This window comes from Vidua chalybeata, chromosome Z, assembly GCF_026979565.1.
Source record: "Vidua chalybeata isolate OUT-0048 chromosome Z, bVidCha1 merged haplotype, whole genome shotgun sequence".
NCBI classification, from domain to species: domain Eukaryota; kingdom Metazoa; phylum Chordata; class Aves; order Passeriformes; family Viduidae; genus Vidua; species Vidua chalybeata.
In genome coordinates, this window is record NC_071570.1 from 59,941,287 (window position 1) to 59,961,882 (window position 20,596).

At 35.0% G+C, this 20,596-nt stretch overlaps 1 protein-coding gene across 8 annotated transcripts in view; it reads right to left on the reverse strand.

Annotated features, from left to right (window-relative positions):
- TMEM161B (transmembrane protein 161B) overlaps nucleotides 1–20,596 on the reverse strand; it is a 52,211-nt gene that overhangs the window by 17,243 nt on the left and 14,372 nt on the right. For all 8 annotated transcript variants that reach the window (XR_008428440.1, XR_008428439.1, XM_053931323.1 and 5 more), the window contains exons 4-11: nucleotides 17,330–17,427; nucleotides 15,497–15,653; nucleotides 10,217–10,368; nucleotides 9,643–9,703; nucleotides 7,802–7,942; nucleotides 4,619–4,732; nucleotides 3,348–3,522; nucleotides 1,173–1,269 (exon numbers count right to left, since the gene is read on the reverse strand). Coding sequence is in view for 6 of the 8 variants with exons in the window: in XM_053931323.1 (XP_053787298.1) it covers nucleotides 1,173–1,269; nucleotides 3,348–3,522; nucleotides 4,619–4,732; nucleotides 7,802–7,942; nucleotides 9,643–9,703; nucleotides 10,217–10,368; nucleotides 15,497–15,653; nucleotides 17,330–17,427 (995 nt within the window). In the remaining 2 variants the exon portion in view is untranslated. The remainder of the gene's footprint in view (nucleotides 1–1,172; nucleotides 1,270–3,347; nucleotides 3,523–4,618; nucleotides 4,733–7,801; nucleotides 7,943–9,642; nucleotides 9,704–10,216; nucleotides 10,369–15,496; nucleotides 15,654–17,329; nucleotides 17,428–20,596) is intronic.

The following is a 20,596-nucleotide window of genomic DNA, read 5'->3' on the forward strand; positions in this document are numbered from 1 at the left end:
ATCACTCTACAGTCTTTGATATATTTTTAATACACACACACAAAATGTTACATTTTTATAACTTAGTAAATACAAACTATACTCATCTGCATGACTTCCTGGTCATACCAGTAAGCTACTGGGGTAGGATTCATCTTGTATTTTGACATCCCAGCATCTGCATGTGATATAGCTGCCTTGAGACCTCTGTTATGTCCTGGGTATGATTCATCTTACCAGACAGAGATGTCTATTCCAAGGCAGGATAAATCACAACCTACTAAAGCCTATCTCTATCTATTGCCTTTTTGCAAAGAGAATGACACAACTGCATGGCAGGCTATGAAACACTTGTCTCACAAGAAAGAAAGGAAAGAAAGGAACGAAAGAAGGAACGAAAGAAGGAACGAAAGAAGGAACGAAAGAAGGAACGAAAGAAGGAACGAAAGAAGGAACGAAAGAAGGAACGAAAGAAGGAACGAAAGAAGGAACGAAAGAAGGAACGAAAGAAGGAACGAAAGAAGGAACGAAAGAAGGAACGAAAGAAGGAACGAAAGAAGGAACGAAAGAAGGAACGAAAGAAGGAACGAAAGAAGGAACGAAAGAAGGAACGAAAGAAGGAAAGAAAGAAGGAAAGAAATAAAAGAAAGGAAAGAAAGAAGGAACGAAAGAAGGAACGAAAGAAGGAAAGAAATAAAAGAAAGGAAAGAAAGAAGGAAAGAAATAAAAGAAAGGAAAGAAAGAAACCCCAAACCAGAGCTACTTCAGATCTCCCAGTAACTGTATGAACCCCCTATCTCACAATTTCCATTCTAAAAGCCTACTAATGATAAAAAAGCTGAAAAAATTCATTTATGAGAGGTGCATGAAGTTAAATCAATCATACTTTATACAGTTCACTTTTAAAATATTTCTAAAAAGAGAAATATTTCAACAGAAGTAAATAGTTTAATTGGTTGCATTACACAATTTCTCAGAAATAAGTAAAACAAATCAGCATGTAATTGGAAGATATCAAAAGCAGCAAGAGAAATAACTACTTAAAAGCCACATATGAATGTTTTAAAGTACAGGAAACTACAAAGTGTTTTTGTATTGTAAGTACCCATGAATTCTAATTCTCTTTAGAGAGGTTAAAATAAAAAAGCCCTATGTAGAACAGAATAAACTACTGTTGATTTAATTTTGCCTACCTAGTGTTTTCAAGAGCAGAGTTGTGTGAAGAAGCATTACCAATGGTGCAACATACTGCAGTGCAATTACACAGAGATAATAGAATACCCGAGCCACCTAGAAAAGTAAAAGAGTGTAAGTTCATGATTCCTGGTTGATCAAAGCAGACCCTTATGAATATGTCTAGAAGAAACAATTTATTTTAAAACCCCAGTACTTATGCATTAGAGCTGTTTTAAGAATCTTCTAGTAACTCTTGGCATGTGACATATTGTCCTCAAAAGACCTAATGAAGAAATTCCCATCATGAATTCTAGTTTCAGGACATTTACAAATCTGTGAGGAAGGGCTGAAAGAAAATAATTAAAATCATCAATTCTGTTAAAAAAAAAAACAAACCAATTTTCCTTCTGCAAACTGTATGCCATCATTCAATTACTCCTACTTTAATACACCAGAAACAAAAATAAATGTATATGTTTAATTTTTCAAGTTCACAGTCATTTACAAACTAAATCCTATTTCAAAAATGAAGTAGTAGTTACAGTCCAAAGCCTCATAAAAAGTAAATGAAAAATTGGTTAATATTGCCCTTTTTCAAAAGTGAGATATTTTTAAGATTTCCAACTGGAAAACATCTGTATTTTAAAAACAATGATAAGCTGAGTTTTCATTAGATCAATAATAGCATTTAAATGGTCTTTATTTCAGTCAGACACTATGGTTCTTCGAAGTCCATTTAGATATATCCCCTGCTCTCTCATAGGTTCCATTTTTCTCAAGATTGTAACATTACATATTTTTATAAGCTATTGACCTAAAAGATTAAACCAAATAAAGATGGAAAAAAGTGAAAAAATCAATAGCAAGCAAAAATAAAACTACCCGGGTTTTATAAAAGAACAGAATTCAGGTTGACAAAAATGATGAAGGTAGACATGACACTTTTTGGAATCCCTCTCAAGCCTCAAAAGGCTTCTTAATGAGCACGCATCAAAAAATTAACATGAGAAAGAAAAGTAGTAAGACACTGACAGAAAAAAAAGCATGAGACAAAAAAATTGTCAAAAAATTGATGGAATATGACAAAAATAACAAATTAAAAAAGAATGAGCAATGTAGAATGACAGACAGGAAAGAATTCACTGGCAGAAGTTCCTAAAAATGGTAAAGCAGATATGATTAGTAAAACAAGACAAGACCTATATAGCGACTATGACCTTCTCAAAGAGAATATATGAAGATACTGGAGAAATGGATATAAGAAATGCCACATGGAAAAGACATTAGTGTTTTACAGATAGGAATAAAATTCCCAGTATTAAAATTGCACATTTACAGCTGGCACAGTTGTGAACTGGCACAGTACCATCCTAACCAGCTGCTACTACATGTATTTCCTAATTTATTTTCTGGAGCAAATTCCTAGCCACTTTGTTTGTAAATAAGTACTGCACACTTCTCTTATGACCTTCAGACACTTAGTGTAACTACACATAGTAATGACAATCCTAGAAGAGGAGTCTTTGTCTTATGGCATGCTTCAAATATTCTTCCTGCAACAGACCCTAATTCAGCAGGATCATTAGACAGCACTATCATAAAACACTAGAAATTTAAGTTTATTTTGCAGACAACACACAACAGCCATTCTACCTCATCCAACAGCCATTCTACCTCAACAATTTGTTCAAGGTATGCTTTACCACTTTTCTTTAAAAAAACGAATCCTCAGAAATTTCACCTTGTCCACAATATGACAGGCAATTTTTTAACTAGGCTGGTGCACTTCTAAGTGGTCTGACAGAATTAAACATCTGTCATTTTATTCCAAAATGTCATAAATTTTCCCTCAATTTAAAAATCATAGTTGGTAACAGTATATTACCCTTCTATCAAAATTCAGTATTTTCTTTCCCATGTTGTAGTTACAGATCAGAACTCATTGGAAGGTATCTTTTATAACAACTTCCAAATAACCAAGGACAAACTATCTGCATAACACAGATGATACATCTCTCCATATTTTAGCTTGCAGAATTTCTCTGTAATGATGCTATTTTTATAGGAAATATAGTCTAGAAAGCTTCATTCAGATTTGAGCTCTGCTGCCACAGGAGACAACAAATTGGAAAAAAAATAATTTGCACAGTCAAAATACTACAAATATATAATCTCAGTGCCACCACACTTACCATTTTCTGTAAATCAACCATACTTATTCTACCAGCTTCCTTTTTCATCTGATCCACACTTTTCTGGGCTAAATTCAGATAGGCCTGTAAATGATGACGCATCATAGCCAATCGTAAAACACACAACAGGATTATAATCCACAATCTGACGGTATCAAATGTATCTTCTGACATTCTGCAGATAATAAAAAAATGGGTAATGCTGTTTTCCAAAGACCATTTACTGCCACAATTATTTGTTTGTATCGTCTGTAAAGTAATCTTTGAGGCAAATTGTCAAAAGCAGTTAACACACAAACTACAGTTATGAAGTTCACATGCAAGTAGTATTTGCTTTTGCCTTTTATTTCTCTTTCCTACTACTTCTCAGTAGCCCTACAGCATAGATCCAAATTAGTATTCATTTGTCCATAAACAAGAGCAGTTCTTAAATGCCTAAATTCTGAGGAATGAAGGCAGGACACTGAAAACCAAGGTCGCTCAGATAATTACAGGTTTTCAGACACACGGGACTAGATAGTAAATAGTACTAGATTGTAAATGGGTACTTCAGTTGCCTGAAATACCCAGTAATAGCTCAGTCCTCATTTTAAGATGAACTGAGGAACAGAAGATATACAAAATATATATATCTGTTGTGTTTTATCTAATAGCTCAATGGTTACAGGATCACTTTAGAAGCTTATCTCACCTCTAAAAAACAAGAAATGTATTAGCCCATCATATCTGTTTGAAGTCTATTTTGAATTAGCAAGACTAATTGTGACAATGACAATCAACTATACTTACACATTATTTCAGATACCACTCTTCCTGAAAACTCTTTCCCTTTTTATATTTTAAATGTTTTACCTATCAATTCAATACCACTTAATCAGTATGTAAGTATTAAGACAAACCTCCTAGGTTGGTTCTCATGCCAACATATCTTGACTGTTTTCACTGAAACCATTTCTCTCCTACACCAATATGCAAGACACAAGGTTCCAGCAGGTAGTGAGGTGGTATTCCACCCCCACAAAAAACAATGCATTACTGCCATGGAGATGTCAAGAGACAGCAGATTTTTGGGAACCACCACCTTAACACTCAATATTCTGCAACTCATTCTTTTGAAATAACAGAAGCTCCTTATAATTCAGCTGCACCTTCCACAATACCACTGACAGCAGATGCTATTAAAGTCTTTCATGTTTCTTCAACTTTCAAAGAGCTCTAAGACAATGTTTTGTTCTCAATACTCCAGAAAGAACTTTTAAAGGAAATCTTACAAAGGAATGCTCTCTTTGCCCAAAGGTGGGCTCATAATGTAGTCCTTAGTGATTGGTTTTACCCAGAGTAGAACCATAAATAAAGGTGCCAAGAAGTTTATATGTAGCAATGTTCTGAAAAAAGAAAAAAACAGGGAACTTAGTAAACAAAAGCAATGACTACAGTGTTGAAAGTATATACAGATTCAAAAGGAGAAATATTAATTTAAAATAGTTGGGAGAAAGATAAATAAGAAAATTACTTCCCTATTTTATAGGTATGGCTTACATTTCAACAAAACAGTAACATTATATATTGTGAAATCACACTGGATTTTGGCTTTAAAAAGAACAGGAAGAACAGAGGTCAGATTACACAGTTTAATGAAGCATTTTATTTAGAAACCCTGATTAAATTAAACTTGGTACTTCTATTAAATTAAAGATACTAAGACTAAAAAAAATACTGCATGAAACTGCACAACAAAAATAAAAGTAGTACTCTTTAGTAATCTTTGAGTTCAAACCAGCAGAATTTAAAAAGGGGATATAGTTTTTGGAGTTCTCCCTGAAATTAATATCCTTCTTTATTTCTAGACTTCTAAATTTTCTTCTCTATTTCTAAACCCATTTTCCCAATAATTTTTCATTACTAAAATGAAGTGAGAACAGTTGAAGGGATTGGGTTGTTTCGTTAGCGCAGTATTTCTTCACTAATAGAATCAGATTTGTCTACACCTTCACTACAGTGCTTTTACACTATAGAAAAAATGATGTAATCAAGAATTGTTCTAAAGGTACACGAGACATTCTTGATTGCAAATTGTCAAGCTTCCTAAAACCACTAAAATGTTTGCACATTACAGAAGCTGTCATCATACACAAATTTAAATCTTTGGTTTCAGATGAAGAAATAAGCCCTGCTAGCTATTAAGTGGTGCTAGGGAATGCACCAGCACTGAGGATCAGTCCAAAGCACTTAATTAGACTGTGAAAGCCTTTTACCTGAGCTTCTGCTTGTTTAGGAGATCCTACTGAGTTAATGGACTGGAGTGATGGACTGGAATGTGCCAAAGGGTGGTGGGAATCTCTTTTTTTTTGTAGGGTTTTTTTTTTTGCTTGTTTGTTTGTTTTGTTTTGGTTTTTTATGGAACAGGCAGGAAGGCCAAAATACTCTTGATGCGGGCTCTGGCAAAGGAGGAAATGTGTATGAAAATTGTACAACTTTGCTAAGAAACCTCCAAATATATGCAGGGAAGGATAATACTGCCAAAGAAAAAAAATCAAACCATTTCTCAAAACCGAAAGGGCCACCACTAGGTGATTTTTATTGTTTACCCAAAAACAATTAACTTACTCCCTACACTCATAAAAGAATCTCACTAATCACTTTGAGCATATTAGTGAAGTGGTACTTGATCATTAATCTTTAAGTTGTGGGGCTTTTTTTTTGTCAGCGTTCCCTGCAAGTTAAGTGTTCCATTCCATTAAGGAATAGATTTTGTGTTGGGCTTTTTTGGGTTGTTTAGTTTTGGTTCTTTTGTTGGGTTTTAAGGGAGATTTGTGCCTTTTTTGGGCAGCTTAAGGGATGTGGGGGCTTTTGGTTTGATTATGGTTTTTTCTTTGGTTTTTTATTTTGTTTAGTTGGTGGGCTTTTTCTTTGTAGTTGTTTTGGGTGGGGTTTTTTGAGTATGTATTTGACTGCAGAGATAGACATTGTTTTAGCACCCAACTTTCTATCAGTGACAAGTCATCCTCATTTACAATCTGCCCTTTAGTCACTGTCAAACAAGTGTAGTCAATAACATTGGCAAAAATGCATCAGCAAGGACAAGTTATGTTCTTCAGGTTTCTTAGAACCTATCACTTGACAAATATTCTTTATAATGGCTTTACCTAATTATATAGATACCGTATCAAGTCTTAATCCATTTAATGCAAATTTCACATTGTTCCAGTTGAATAGTCAAAGTATTGGTAGACTTTCAAAAATAACGTGGTGGTGTTGAACAAAGTTATCTTCAACAACCAGTTCCAATATTGTCTAAAGAAGCTAGAGAAGTTTTAATTTTCACAACCACACTTCAGTGGATATTAACTGCCCTTTACATCTTGATTAATGGATTTTTGTTTCAAAGAGTTTATATTTCTCCCTAGGATGTCATGTCCATTGATCAAGGAAGATGCTGGAATACTTACAGAAAAGACACAAAGAATTTTAAAATATTGAGAGCCATAGCAATTAAGAACTAAGTAGTTTATCTGTCTGGAAAGAATAGATTAGGAAGTGATTCAGTCACAGTCTACACACAGACTTCTGTAACAGCAGATAAAACTCCAGTTTTAAAAATCCAGTAGCTGGCTGCTACATAGACAACTACACTGAGTGCAAGTGTACTTGCTTATAAATTTACCAAGACTGACAGACTCACTTTAAGCAGATTAATTTTTAAGCTGAGCATTCCTGAAGGGAAAGAAAAAAAATGCAGTTTGAACAAAAGTTATTTTCCTACTGGAAAACATAGTGTTTCTCTTGGGAAATTTACCAGACTGAGTACCTACACTGCCCTATGCTGCAGAATCTTTCATTATCATGTATTAAACATCAACAGTAAAGATCTCTGAAAGCCACTTGGAGTTTCACCCTCTCAACCAGAGAATGCTCAAGAGAAATAGTTAAAATTGGACAGAACATTTTACTACCAAATGGAAGGATGGCTGAAAATTAAAATATTCCTTTAAATTGGTATTAACATATGACCCTAATTAAATATTTTGGGTCATTTTTGAATTTTATCCTATGCTAAATTTATTAAAGGAATAATGCCCAGCTGTATGTGCAGGTACAAAAAAAAAAGTCTGTGGTCATATTTGTACTTCCTCAAGATTATCTTAACTTCTGTAAAGACATGACGGGGGAAAGAAAGCTGGACACAGAGACATTCATGGTGGAGCTCTTGCAGGAGGAAAGGAAAGCTCCTTTAATTGGGACTCTTATTTACAAGGCAAAGAGTGTAACAGACTGGCAGAGCACAGGTTGAGCAGAAAGTGGCAGGGGGCAAATCTGCTCAAGATATGAAAAGCAGGCAGCAACAGAAGTCTTAAGTCACTACCTTCCTGTTCAAATAGTTTGCTTAGTTTATTCTTAGACATAAAAGATTTAAGACTGAGTAGCATACAGCTATTTGCATATATTTGTCTTACTGTGTTATTTTTTCTGTTGCTAAATTCAGAGCATCCAGATGCATTTGAGCCAGTCGCAAGCCAGGGAATGTCAAAAAAGCACCAATAAGTGAACACAGAACAGCCAGGAACAATTTGAAGGTTAGTTTAGACACAGGACCCCTAAAAGAAAAGAAAGGAAATAAGCATTTTCTTGGGGAGTAAGTTGGGGGAGCAGGGAGTATCAGAGAATACTTTCAACCCAACAGTATCTAACATTTAATAAAAGAAGCCAACAGTATTCTATAGGCTTCCTCCAAAATACTAACATTATTAAAAACCAAACAGAAATTAAAAATTTAAAAAATACTTTCAAAACCAAACCAAGTCCTCTATTTATTTCATAGAAAAACAGAAAACCTGATTTACTGACTGTGAGATGTTAATTTGTTAGTAGAGAAGAAAAAAAAAAGAATAATTTTATATTGTAATTAGCAACAAATTACATAACAGGAAACAGAAATAGCTAAAATAGAATGAATTTAAAGATTGTGTTTTTAAGAGGAACAGATGTCTCATAAGTTTAACTGCTCAAAGACAAAATGGATACTTTATTCTACCATTATCCATTAAAAATCTCTTATCAAACTGTTATTACTGCAGTTTTTCAAAGACTTATCTGAAATGTACATCTGGTCATTAACACGTCTCTTCCAAGTGATTAATATTGTACTTAAGAAAAGCTATGGGAAAAGTATCCACAAATCACAGAATTAATTACATAATTAACAAATGAAGGTTTACACTAAGAAAAAAAGAGAACAAAACAAAACCTTCTAACAAACAACAAAAATATCACGGTTTACAGTGAAATGTAACTAACAGATCAAAGCGGAATAAATCAAATCTAGTGATTCAAATGAGTTTCAGATTCTTTCTTAATCTATGTCACCTAAACTATCAAGAGACACTAACTGCTGCTAAAAAAGGCAAAGCACTACAATAGTTTATAACTAAATGAACACTTAACATGAAAATGAATACAGAAGGTAGTGACTTTGCAATAGCTTAGAAAAGCAGATTAAAGAAAGGCTAAGAAACACATGGGATTCAGTTAACGGTTTCCCATGAGTTTATTCATAAATTACAATAATCTAGTTTGAGGAAACTTCTCTTCCTCAAAAATAAAGATATGCCATGACTTCTGCATGATAATTGAGACGTATCAAGCAAGAAATTCAATGTTGTGCTTAATGGTCCCTTAAATTTGTTGTGATTGAATGGTCCCTTAATTTTAGCACGCATGTATAAGGAATCCATTTCGCAATATACAAAGGCTGCCCATGACAGTGTTTGTGTATTTATGTAACATCACAAGCTATGGCATGCTCCTTCAACAGTCTATATGAGGCTTGGATGTCCTGTAGCAAGCAGATATTTTTGCATGATAGTAACGCAGCTACAACCTGAAAACAGGACTGACCAATACAATTTATTCCTAATGCAAAATTTAACACAAACTCCATCTTGTAGCTTTTGCACACTCATCCTTTTGCATGCCACAGGAATGAAAAAAAAATACTTCTCTATTTAAACAATCCTTGCTAAAGGGAAATACTGTGAAAAAAGTGTTTACAGTTTTGAACTATATTTTTTGAACTACAATCAAAATGTCAGAAATTATCTCCATATTAAAATGAAAACTTTAATGAAACTTCAGTTGCTTGTGGGTACTTTCAGATTTTTTCATTAAACTCTTTAAACTGCTGTAGGGATTATAACCATGTACAAAAGCAAAACATGCAAGACAAAGGCTTGCTAAGAAAATCCAAATGGTTCATAAATTCACATATAAACAGACAAGTGTATTTGCAGAAACTTACTGGGATTCCAAACCTTGTTTTTCAAGAAACTGCATAGCACTTTCTGAGAAATTCGAGAATCCTGCAGGGACACATATTTATTTTATTACAGTACAAATGATGAATTCCTTTTGTGAAATAAAATGCTGGGTAACAAGTAATCTTTTAAACAATTTTTCATATGTCTAGCAGAGCTCTTTCATGTGGTAATTAGTTGGCCACAATACAGTAAAACTTGATTAACAACATCTGTAATATTTGGACACTTTGGGAAGCTGAAAAAAGATAACTTTTTAAATTCTTTTCCAGTAAGGGAGCTACACTTTACTATGTAAGTCAAAAAGGGCTAAATCTGTAACTGGAAGGCAAATACAATTAACAAAACAAACAAGGTAGGCAAAAATTAGACTATTTAAGAGAACAGCAGGAAAATGTACAGGATATTATTCAAAATCTTCATTCCAAAGCAATTTTTCTTAGAAGGATATAACTTACACCATTCATTTTAACACAGATTTTCTCAAAAACTCTGGAAATAATTTTTTCAGATCATGCAATCACTACAGCTGTTTCAAACACTAAAGAAAGGAGTTACCTGATTCCAATCCAAACTCTAGATAGTTTTCTGTCACAATGAGAATTGCCATTGCTTTCACAAAGAAGAAAAATCCAAAGGTGACACAGACTGATCTTTCACCTCCATCCTCAACTTTGAAATAGTGGGTAGTCAATGAAAACAGTACTTTACTATGTAATAAAAAAGTCAAGGAAAATTAAGTTTGCAAAATAACTAGAACTAAAAATTATAATCTTGTATTTTGGTCATCTACAGGGTTGTTCTATAATGTGCATTTATTTCTTTTGAAGGTAGTATGTGTTCAGCCGATTTCAGGTTAAATTACAGAACACATTAAAGCATAATAATCACATAATGCATAGCCAGGAATACTCTGGAGTAGAGTTTTGATCTAGGCTTACTTATAGTAAGAAAGAAGACACATGAAAAGATTAACATGTATTTCTCTCCTTTCAGATAGAATAATTTTGTTTGGAAAATACTTTTAAGATCAAGTCCAACCATCAACCTAACACCAACAAGTTCACCACTAAACCATTTCCTCAAGCACTTCAACTATGCAGACATTTGAGACCTTTAGCTCAAAGAGCATTAAGACAACAGCACACTGAGTTGTATCTAGGAAAGAAAAATCTATCCCATGTTCACCTTGGAAAAACAAAGTCAGTCTTAAAACCCCTCTATGATCTCATATGATATATCAAATCCTTTTATCTAGCTCCACTGCCACAAAGAGAAACATTTAAGACATCACCTGCTCTGTTATCAGGGTGTTTGAAAAATATTTATTTAAAGTTTTCTTTTTTTTACACATTTCTAAATCAGTTCTAAAGTGTAACAGATTAGGGTAAACTTTTCATTATACACAGTCAACAACTCTTATTACTATGAACTGCAGCTCATTATAATTTAAATGGTAGGCAATATCCAGTCGAGATTTAAATGAAGTATTTGGAGATAACTCCAGGCATTACCTGATTTGAAAAAAAATACAGACAAAAAGGAAAAAAATATTTAAGTGTAATCTGTACCACTTTTTTCTTCCACTATGCAATAATGCAGTTGTATTTGCCTATTTCTAGTACTGAAAGAATTTCAATATGCAGAGTACATGAAAACATTTTTGGAGGTACCTATTCAGTAAAACATTTGAACATTCATTAATCTCTCAAGAAATTATGATTATGCTTCCACAGGCAGCACACATTTAACATACACACTGATGAATTTCATGTATATGTAGAGATTCTAATATGCACAATGTGGTCTAAGGACAGCATCTAGTAATTCTAATCTCATATAGTAATCATCTTCAGACCCCTCTATACTTTACAGAAAGAAATGATACATCAAAAGGAAGACTTAACTCACCCCAAGAAGTACATAATAGATCATACAGACTGTGTTCCAGACTTTGTTTCTCTAATAACACATGCTTAAGCCAAGGCTCCTTTTACAGCTAGGGACATTAATCACAAATTAAAAACATCCTCAAGTTATACAAAGGACTTAATAAGTTTGTGATCAACAAACCTAATATAATCTATCATCAGATTTATGACCCCCTAGATACTTCAAGCCTTCAAGTATGGATTGTGCCTGAAGGATTTTAAAAATTCAAGGAGGAAAAAGAAAGCACACGAACAACACATTACAATTATAGTGCAGATTCAGAACTCAATAAATAGATCCATGATTATGCAAACTACACATGACCAAAACCCTCTGATAGCTAAATAATTACCACTGCTTCTATTTTTGGGTTGGAGAAGATTGGAGCATTATGGCTTGCTTCATCACTTCCTTCCATTGCAAGACCTAATATTCAGGATCTACTGAAATAATAATTTGGGAGTATTTAGTGCTAAGTTAATAGAATGACTGCACCTTTTTCGCCTTTCATTCAGTTTTTTTTTGGCCACAAGAAGCATTATAGAATTGTATACTTTCCATACTGTATATAGTTGCAGACATTGTAGAATTTATGGTATACCCTTTCACAAAAACAGTTATGTTTTTTAAACTGTTGTGATTATGGAATTCTTGAATTTTATAGTTCATATGTTGAAGTGAAAAAGATCCCTCTTCTGTTCCTACTAAAACACATGAAAACTGTGAATTCACAGAAGCAGAGACCATTCTGAGTTGGACGGGACCCATAGGATCATACAAATCCTGGGGCTGCACAGCACCATCCCCAAGAATCACGCCATGTGCCTTACACCACTGTCCAAATGCTTCTTGAACTCTGTCAGGCTTGGTGCTGTAAGCACTCCCCTAGGGAGCCTGTTACAGTGACCAACCACCCTCCATGTGAAAACTTTTTTCCTAATATTCAATCTAAGCCTCCCCTGTCTTAACTTCAGGCCATTTATTCGAGTCCTGTCACTGGGCACCACAGAGAAGAGATCAGTGTCTGCCCCTCCTCTTCCCTCATAAGGAAGCTGTAGACTGCAATGAATCTCCTCCAAGCTGAACAGGCCAAGTGACCTCAGCCACTCCTCATACAGCTTCCCCTCCTTCATCATCCTCGTGGCTTATTGAGACACTCTCTAATAGCTGAATGTCTTAGTGCAGGACAATACCCTTCCTTGCCTGGCTGGCCATGCTGGGCCAGTTTGCCCTCCTGGCTGCCAGGGCACTGCAGACTCATACTCAACTTTCTGTCAACCAGCAGCACCAGGTCCTTTTCCATGGCACTACTTCCTAGACTCCTGTTCCCTGGTCTGCCCATACAACCAGGGTTGCCCCATCCCAGGTGCAGAATCCAGCACTTTCCCTCGTTGAACTTAGAATAGTTGGTGATTGCCCGTATCTCTTTGGGTTTGAATTTGTCAAGGTTGCTCTGCAGGGCCATCCTGCCTTCAAGGGAGTCAACAGCTCCTCCAGTTTTCATTATCTGCAAACTTGCTTTGTATCCTTAGTACAACTTTTCACCTCTCAACACACTGGCATGAAACAGAAGGAACACTTGTCAACAAAACACAAAATTGCTCTATATTTGACATATCATGTTGACTGCTTTCCATCAAAAATATGTAGGCAACCAAATTTTTCTGGATCTTCCATTATCATGGAATCATTTCTGGTCTTGACATTATTGAGTAAGTGAGTAGTTGAGTAAGTTTTAAGTATTCTCTGCATCACAAAAGCCTGATGTCACAACACAGGAATGAACCTCTTTTGAAACCTCATCTAAGAAGGTTCCAGTGACCATAGGAATTGTTACCAATACCCTCTGTATTGTACCTCCTTCACCTAAAAAGCTGTAATGTCTTGAATAAGTTATGTTATCATATTTATGGAAATGTTAAGGCTAATATAAGGTTTAGACTGTGCTTCCTGGTACTGCATCCTTCTACATTGCTACTAACTCCTCATACAGGTATTAAGCACAGACTAACAGCTAATTGCACATTCACACTACTGAAACAAAAATCTTACACTGACAGGCAACTTAAATATTTTTGAATATTTGGTCATCTGAATTGATGACCAAATGAAAGCAGTGATAGAACAGGGTACAAAACCATGGTAAGAAAGTGTTACTGCAGTAGATTTTCCTACAATATATAATTCACAGCTCTGTTTCACCTAGAATTGCAATTACTATCGTGTTGTTTAAATTGACTATTACTGAGATATGAGAGATGAAGCACATTGTAACCAATAAATCTAAGAGTACATTGTGGCTTTTGTATAAGAAGATTTTTTTCCATTATTTCTATTAAATTCCCCCTCATCCTTAAAAACATTGTGAAATATGTCAGCTTCTGATTTTTCAAACAGTAGCCACCTCTTTCTCCTTCCTTCTGCAAAGACTAAACTAAAATTCCCAACGTCACACCAAAAAAATAAAACTAAGGATGTGCAGTAACAATTATGTATTAACTATACTATATCTTTAATACAATTAAAAGGTGGCCAAGAGCCAGACACTGATTTTCTTCTCACAGTAGACTAGAAAAACTACCTTTTGGACCATGGATCTGTTCACTGACATGTCTAAGGGGAAATACCTGATCTGGAAGCATGCTACTGACATTGTTTTTTCCAACTGTGAGTTGACTTTCCTCGTCTAACAAGTTTTTATACATTACAAGGAAAAAGTTCTTGAGAAATTCTATGATTTATGCTTCAGTCTACTTCGAAAAGCACTCCTGTCCATACTATAAAGGCAGCACACATTTTGATAACTGTGTGGAGGACAAGGACAGGCAAGCATGAAGCATAGTCAGAACTCTTAGCCAAATGTAACCAAACATTAGCGTTCGAGGTTTTACGTAACACCACCAGCTACTGCTGATATTATAAACCAGCTGAACAAACCACAACACATTAAGAATCTCTAAAGCTAGCATTTATATAGAGGAAACAATTTTGAATATTCAAGAGTAACTTAGCACTTTATCTCTTCTCAGCTGCTGAAGGAGCAGAGGAGATGTAGCAATTCACTTTCCAGTTCACCTATCTATAATCTGCTCTCTTAAAAGCCCTTATTCCATTCCACTGCTTTATCTCCAATTATATCTTTAAACTGCAACTTTCCTCCCTAAAGTGTGTGTCTGGATTCGTATGTGGTTAATTACCATGCAAGCAACTATGTCTGATACTGCTTTCTCCAGTAAAAAAAAAAAAATTAAAATTAACTGCTTCTCCATAACAAAACAAAAATTTTATGGTTTGATAATACCTGTTTCCTAAATACTCCACTTCTGTTTCCCTCAGTTTCAGAGATGAGTTTAACTTTTCACAGAGCTCAGTTCCTGTAACTGTCTACATACTTGATTTTCTGTAAGAATACCTTGAATGTATTTTAAAATTATGAATTCACTCATGTATTTTTGCAATAAACTAGTATACACATCACTGTGCTATTCTGATCAGAAAGCATCAGATTAAACATATTGGAAAAAAAAAGCACACTACATTTCCAAACTTCTTCAAAAGCTGTACTTTTTGTACATGTAACTATTTCTGATTCCCAAACTGAGCAAAATCAAGTTAGTTTAGAACCACTACATACTACAGATGAGCACATACTATATTTGCATACACATATTTTTCTCCTAAATGGTCTGGTATTATTATTAGGAAGCTAATGATACCAGCATTTGCAAAGAGCGTGTACAGCATATCCATTATTCAACAATGACATTAGTTTACAGGATCCTTTTTCCAAATGCCAAATATTTTTGTATCCCACCTATCAGTGGCATGAAGATTTGTATGAATTGCAGAATGGTGTAAACTATTTGGAATAGGTAGAGGGGGATTCAACAAACCAGAAAAGGATACACTGCAAAAGCCAAGACAAGCAGACACCACACTATGCTGATATTCATTTCTTGTGAGGGCTTCATAATGCTGTAATAGGCTTCTGTCACCACATACACAACTGTAGCTGCAACAGTGAAATCCACCAACCACTGATATTCCGGAAAGTAATGCAATGCTGAAAAATATAAGTTTGTGAATGTTAGAGGCATGTTTTAAGGCAGTTGCTGATGTACATAGAATGAAGCAGCAAGTAAAAGAGGTTTTCAGTTGCGTATTAAGTGTATTAAAGTGAAATTTAGGTAGACCAAGATCAACCAAGTGAAATGAAACAATGAAAAAAGTTACTCAACAATGTGAACCTCATTCTTTACTTATGTTATCCAATACTTAACTACTCAAATTTATAAGGCTATGAGGTTTTACTATTTTATCACCTCAGCTTTTATACATTAACATCCTAAATCCAAAAAGCATACTTAATTTTGATTTCACAACACAGAGAGTGAACAGTTTTCCAGTTGAGTCTGGCTGCAATTCCAGGTAAGAGGGCTTGTTTTGACCCTTTGTTAAAGATTGAGATCTCACTGGCTATCATTTGTTATATTAAAAATAAACAGTTCTTTTTATTTTACAAACCCCACCATCTAAGATACTGATGGTTTGCTCATTGAGATTTTGTTAATACATCCTATAAAGCAATAATCGTTGTGTAAACTTCACTGTAAAAATTCCAGGGAGCATACTGTGTTGCATACAGGCTGGATGTTATGGCGAGAGTTCCCACAGGTGATGGAAACTGCAAAGAACCATTTGTAAGAACATAAATTGTCTCCTTCAAACACCTTCCCTACATGTACACAATCTGAAAGCAAGAAAACATTACTGAACTTAATTGACTTGAGTACAGCTACCTGTTGGCAAAGATATGAAATTGGGCAAACTTAAGTACTTCCAAGTCCTACACTTATTTTGAAATAACAATCTGGTTAGATTTACAAACAAATTGTATATATTACTTTTCAAACACAGTCAAACCCTATCCTGTATCATTCAGGTTGATAATTACATGACATAATTTCAGGCTAATTGAAACTTGTAACTGCTTTGTTTATTTACTTCAAAAACTTCATTTCAGTTACACAAATGCCATTGCCTACAATTTAGGCTGAGAAGTCTCCTGCATAAGAATATACATCCCTTCTTTCTATATGCATCCATAGTACACATAAATATAGAAATGTAGGTAGAAAGAAAATATGTATCACGTACATACTCATATATGACCTTTCTGTAACAGAATGACTGATTATGATTTAATAATAAAAAATTACCATCTAAAAAATAATAGTACCTTCCAAAACACTTAATGCTGCATATTTCTGTACTGTCACTTGCCATTTTTAAGCATTTTACCTGAATGCTTGAGATGTATGGCTGAAAGGGCTTAGGCTCCAATGCTACAGCACATACACTATTTTAGATGAGTAGAAAGTATGACTTGACATCTGCCAATTGTTATTTTCTTGTACAAAGCTAAAAAACTCTATTTTGAATAGACAATTATGTATTTCTTTCAATGCTGTCTCATATTGCTATGGACACCTGATACAATAGTTGTGCTTTATGCTGGATTTCATCTACTCATCCTTTTCCACAACACTGCTATTAAATGTCACTTAGAACATGAAAAGAGACTTAGCCCTACTACCTGCTTTCTCATTTATGACCAGTTTTGCTTCTATTAATTCATTGTCTACAAAAAAGATATTTCAGCATTAATTACAAATAAACACTCAATAGAAAGAATCAGGATATATTGGAAATAATGTATTATTGTTTGCATATTCTTACCAATAGTGTCTCTTTCTGTTACAGATTTTGTTTCCAAATGAAGATCAATATCTTTTGGAATGGTTAAGGGTTTGTTTTCAATATGACCATTATATTTTCTGTAAAATAAATAAAGAAATAGATAGTACAAGCATGGGTATGACAAAATAATTTTTTTCAATGCAGAATGACATTTCAAATTTTAGAAAAATGCAGATTTCTTTTTTCCAAATAGAAATATTTTTATATTTCTAACTAAAAGTAGTACTTAAAGTTCAAATCTTTGAAAACAACCTGGTATGTCAATGGATCCCAGCTATAACTTGACAAACTCTGACATACTGCTGTAGTATGGATTTAAATGGCTTCCAGATGCTTCAATCTGAGCACATATTGGGTCAAGATCCAGGGGACAGTATTTATTTCAGCCCACTGATTTTTTCTATTCAGAGCTACAGGGTGTTCCCAAGGTCAAACAAGCAGGTATATCACATGAGCTAAACTAACCTAGATCCTTGAATGGTCCAACCTACTAGCCATCAAATGAAGGCAATTTAAGGTATCTTTCTAATCTAAAAAGATGTGTATCTAGAACAAAAGGTGCTTTTCATCTGGAGCTCTCGAACTATACCAATATCACGATTTTCACTTCCCTGAAATTAAGTCACACTAAAAGACTTCAAATTTAAAAACCCATCAGACTCTTAAAAGAACATGAACAAAGTTAAAGAATTTGATCTGGTAGACCAGCATTAGTAACTAATGTAAAACTTCCTTCTCACACTATTAAAAAAAAATCATTAAAGGAGATCAGAAGATGTTTTGTTAGATTAAAAAAAAATCATACCTAAAACTTAAAACCTCTAAAAGGCTAGAAGAAAACAATAAACAGCCACATTTTAGAATACCACCTCTGAAATTAGAAAAGGAGAGGTAGATTTTCCATAGGAAAACAAAATATTGCGATATAAGCATTAAAATGAAATCAAATCAATCATGAACTTAGTTTTCAGGAATGCTTTCATCTTAGCTCATATGTGAGAGGAAAATACAAGCAGAAAACATTAGTAACAATTCTCAGGTTATATTAATGCTTAGTATAACCAGAAGCACAAGAATTTTAATGGACAAACTATAGGAAGGAATCTAAAGCACTACTCAAAAAATTCAGTTGTGCGAATCTACACAAGAAGTCCCAAACACTGCCCAAGGACTAGACTACCTGCAAGCTCCTGTGTACCTCCATGCCTGCAGCTGTACTCCTGATTATTTTCCTACTGCCTATATCCAGGAGTACTACCATCTTGAGTGAGATGAGCATTTTTACCACTGAAGCCATTTCAGATCAAGAGAACTTGGTGCTCTTACACTTTAATTATCCCAGGGCCCCACAATCCAAGAGGCACAGACAGAACATACGCAGGACCATTGAATGCTGTAGTTCAAAGTAATTCACAGTATCTATGGATCTTTTCATTAGCCTAACAATTTCATATAATACAAACTATTCAGAAGCAGGAAACCTGACTAATATTGCTGTGCTCCTAAAGTCTACAGTATAATACACTGAAGAGTAACATGCACTGAATAAAATTAACTAAAATTTCACACTACAGCTGTTTTTAAGGCTAATTTTCAAGCAAGCTCCTTGTATCTCCTTTAATCATTTCTCTTTAAATTAGTTCAGGCTGAGAGTGTATTTAAGGAGCAAGTATTACACTCTGCAAGACTATGGTCTTGACAAAGCAGATTCTTTATCTTGCAAAGTATTCTTTATCATGGGGAGTATCAAACAGATACATCCTTATTTCTCCCACACTATCTGTTTCACATCTCCTTGTTGCGATGACTTGGAAGATGTACTTTCCGTTTTGTGCAACCTAAATCAGTAAATCCAAACCAACTCAACAGGAAAATTCCCACTTAACTATGTGTAATGAACAAGAGTCACTTCTTTCAAGGACACAGAGGCACATTCATTCATTAAAAATTAATTTATTATTCATTCAGCTGTTAAACAAGCAAAGCAAACATAATTTAAGCCTCCACATTACTGCTTTAGTTTCTTTGAAGTTTTATATTCCCTTTTGGTTAACATTCACCCTGGTACAACCACTACTACTACTATTGCAAAGGACTGGCAAGGCTGAGTAAAGGCAGTAAGAGCAAAGGCACAATTATTATGTGGCAGTGCAATTGTTTTTCAGTTTAAGTCTCAGTTTAAGTTTCAGTTTTTCAGTTTAAGACTCCTACTGGTGGACTTAAACTTACAATTACATAATTGAAGTTATTTCACATATGAATAATTATCACTGGTTACATGGATAATTATAAATTATGCTCTTATTCACTATTATTCATTATTTTGCCTCATTTTTGTCACAGAAAACTGTTAAGATAAAAAGAGATTCTTAATTTTAAGGAATGTTGCAAAAAAAAATTACTACTTTACAAGGAACAACTTAACCCAGAAAATGAGTGAATGATGCTGCATCCAGTTGGCAGCTGGTCACTAATAGTGTTCCACAAGGCTCAGTACTGGGCCCCATCCTGTTCAAGATCTTTATAGATCATCTGGACAGGGGGATGGAGGGCACCCTCAGTAAATTTCCAAACACTAAGTTGGATGGGAATGTTGATCTCCTGAAGGGCAGGAAGGCTCTGGGGAGGGACCTGAATAGGTTGGATCGATGGACTGACACCAATGGCATGAGGTTCAACAAGTCGAAGTGCTGGGTCCTACACTTGAGTCACAACAACCCCATGCCATGCTACAGGATGGGGCAGAGTCATTGAGAACTGCCCAGCGGAAAAAGATCTAGGGCTACTGGTTAACAGTGACTGAACATAAACCAGCACAGCCCTAGAGGGTCAAGAAGACATCCTGGCTTGCGTCAGACATAATGTGGGCAGCAGGACCAGGGCAGCGACTGTATTCTGTAGTCAGCATTGCTGAGGTCACACCTAGAATCCTGTTTTCAGTTTTGGGCCCTTCACAACCAGAAAGACATTGAGATGCTAGAGCAAGTCCATGGCCATGGAACTAGGGAAGGGTCTGGAGTACAAGTTAGATGAGGAGAAGCTGAAGGAGCTGGGGGCACTCAGCCTGGAGAAAAGGAGGCTCACAGGGAACGTTCTTGTTCTCTACAACTGCCTGAGGGAAGGTGATAGCTGAGTGGGGGACGGGCTCTTCTCAAGGTTAACTACTAACAGAGTAAGAGGACCAAGCTTCAAGCTGTGCCAGGGGAGGTTCAGGATGGAACTCATGAGGAATTTTATCATGGAATT